A 2,006-nucleotide genomic window follows, 5' to 3' on the forward strand; every position below is an offset into this window, starting at 1 on the left:
GACTCCTCGGTTGAGATAATACCTCTTTTTAAGAGAGCTTCTGAAGTAGGGATCCGATTTAATTCCGCTCTCCAAATGAATATGTTGCACTTTAACGGAATCCAAGGAACCCAATCAATAACATACCTGTTGCTGAAATTAACGTCTTTCCGAAAGAGCGCTTTAACTTCAGAAGCGCTGAAGCAGTCATGATCCGAGCCCAACCATTTCCAGCCATCAGGCCTATTAGAAAGAGAAACGCCGCCCAACAGATTAAACAAACTGGCCAGCTCCGCGGCCTCCTCGGCGGAGTCTGGGTCGTGCTTCCACAGCCAGAGACTGTCGTCATCTAGCCGATCCTTGACGGAACAGTCCTTGACCAGCTCTAAACGGAACAGAAGAGGAAATCGAACCTGGAGAGGCTCGTACTCCAGCAACGGGTCGAGCCAGAAGAGAGTGCCTTCACCATTACCTACAATACCTTTGAACATGTTACGGAGAGGAACCGATCCGGCAATAGGCTTGTTAAGAATGTTGACGATGTTCCGCCAAACTCCCCGTATAGAACTTTTGACCGGGAAACAGTTCCACGACGAGCTCCCATGGTGGATTGAAGAAATAACCCTGGTCCAGATATTAAACTTCTCGGTTTTAAACCGCCATCCCCACTTCGCCAAGAGAGCGGTGTTAATCTCTCTAAGTTTGCAAAGGCCCAAACCACCAACGCTTTTTGGAGTAGCCACTCTATCCCAAACAACTCAGTGCGTCTTCCTAACCTCATCCGACCCACCCCAAAGAAACTTTTTAATCATAACCTCCAAATCGTGGATAAGTTTAACGGGCGCCTTATAAAGCGAGAAAAAAATAATATGGCAGGCATTCAAGGACGGAACAAATGAGGGTAACCCTACCAACAATGGAAAGAACGAAGGCCTTCCATTACGAGAAACGCTTTTTAAACAAATCATAGACCGGTCTCCAATTGCAAATGCGGTTCATGTTAGCGCCCACCGTTAGACCAAGGTACTTAAAAGGGAGAGAATCAGCCAAGCAACCAACAGCCTCGGCCACTTCGACCACCTCCAAACTAGTAACCCGAGCCCCATAAAGATTAGACTTTCCGATGTTGATCTTGAGACGCGAACAAACGAAAAAACATCTGAGGATTCTCACAACGTTCATGATGTTGGTTCTGGACCACTTACCGATAATCAATGCATCGTCGGCGTAGAAAAGATGCGAGATCCTCAGCCCGTTGTTAGGGAGCTCAATCCCGTCCAAAACACCCGAATCACACCCTTTCCTAAGCATACTCGAGAGCGCTTCCATGGCGACGATAAAGAGAAACGGGGAGATAGGATCCCCTTGTCGCAAGCCTTTATTGCATTTAAACTCGAAGGTGGGGGCTCCATTAACCAAAACCGAAGCCCGCGCCGACTCCAGAATTCCCATGACCCACTTGCACCACTTAGGCGGGAACCCCATTTGACTGAAAACCTCACCACAAAGCCCCAATTAATGTTATCAAATGCCTTTTGGAAATCGATTTTTAGAAAAAAAACGCCGACTTGTTATGACTTTTTAACCAAGAGAGGATTTCATTGATGATTAACGGCCCGTCGAGGATGTATCTACCACTGATAAAAGCCGATTGAGAAGAGGGGACAACCGAACCAATGACCTTCTTGAGACGGAGAGCAAGCACCGTAGAAATAACTTTGTTAATAGCACCAATAAGGCTTATGGGCCGATAGTCACTGAGGCTAGACGAATCGTTGACTTTGGGGATGAGAGCGATGAACGAAGAGCCGCACCCGATACCGATCTTACCATTGTCGAAGAGATCCTTCAGAATGTTAAAAAAATCTTCTTCGAAGAGGTGCCAAAAGTGCTTAAAAAAGCGAAAATTAAAACCGTCCGGGCCGGGGGCCCAATCACTGCCACAGCTAAAAACCGCCTCCTTTAACTCTTCCTTCGAAAATTGATTAACCAAGGCCTTAGCATCAGAGTCAGAGAGCCGATTAACA

The 2,006-nt window shown here is 46.9% G+C and overlaps 1 protein-coding gene across 1 annotated transcript; it reads right to left on the minus strand.

Moving 5' to 3' along the window:
* Positions 1 to 918: 918 nt before the first annotated feature.
* Positions 919 to 1,464, minus strand: LOC110923794 (uncharacterized mitochondrial protein AtMg01250-like). Its single transcript, XM_022167853.1, has one exon. It carries the CDS (start codon positions 1,462 to 1,464, stop codon positions 919 to 921), a length of 546 nt encoding a protein of 181 aa, XP_022023545.1.
* Between the last annotated feature and the right edge of the window lie 542 nt (positions 1,465 to 2,006).

Source organism: Helianthus annuus, chromosome 17 (assembly GCF_002127325.2).
Source record: "Helianthus annuus cultivar XRQ/B chromosome 17, HanXRQr2.0-SUNRISE, whole genome shotgun sequence".
NCBI lineage: Eukaryota > Viridiplantae > Streptophyta > Magnoliopsida > Asterales > Asteraceae > Helianthus > Helianthus annuus.

Coding starts and splice junctions, on each gene's coding strand:
- LOC110923794 (XM_022167853.1), bottom strand. CDS start 1,464: ATGGGGTTCCCGCCTAAGTGGTGCAAGTGGGTCATGGGAATTCTGGAG.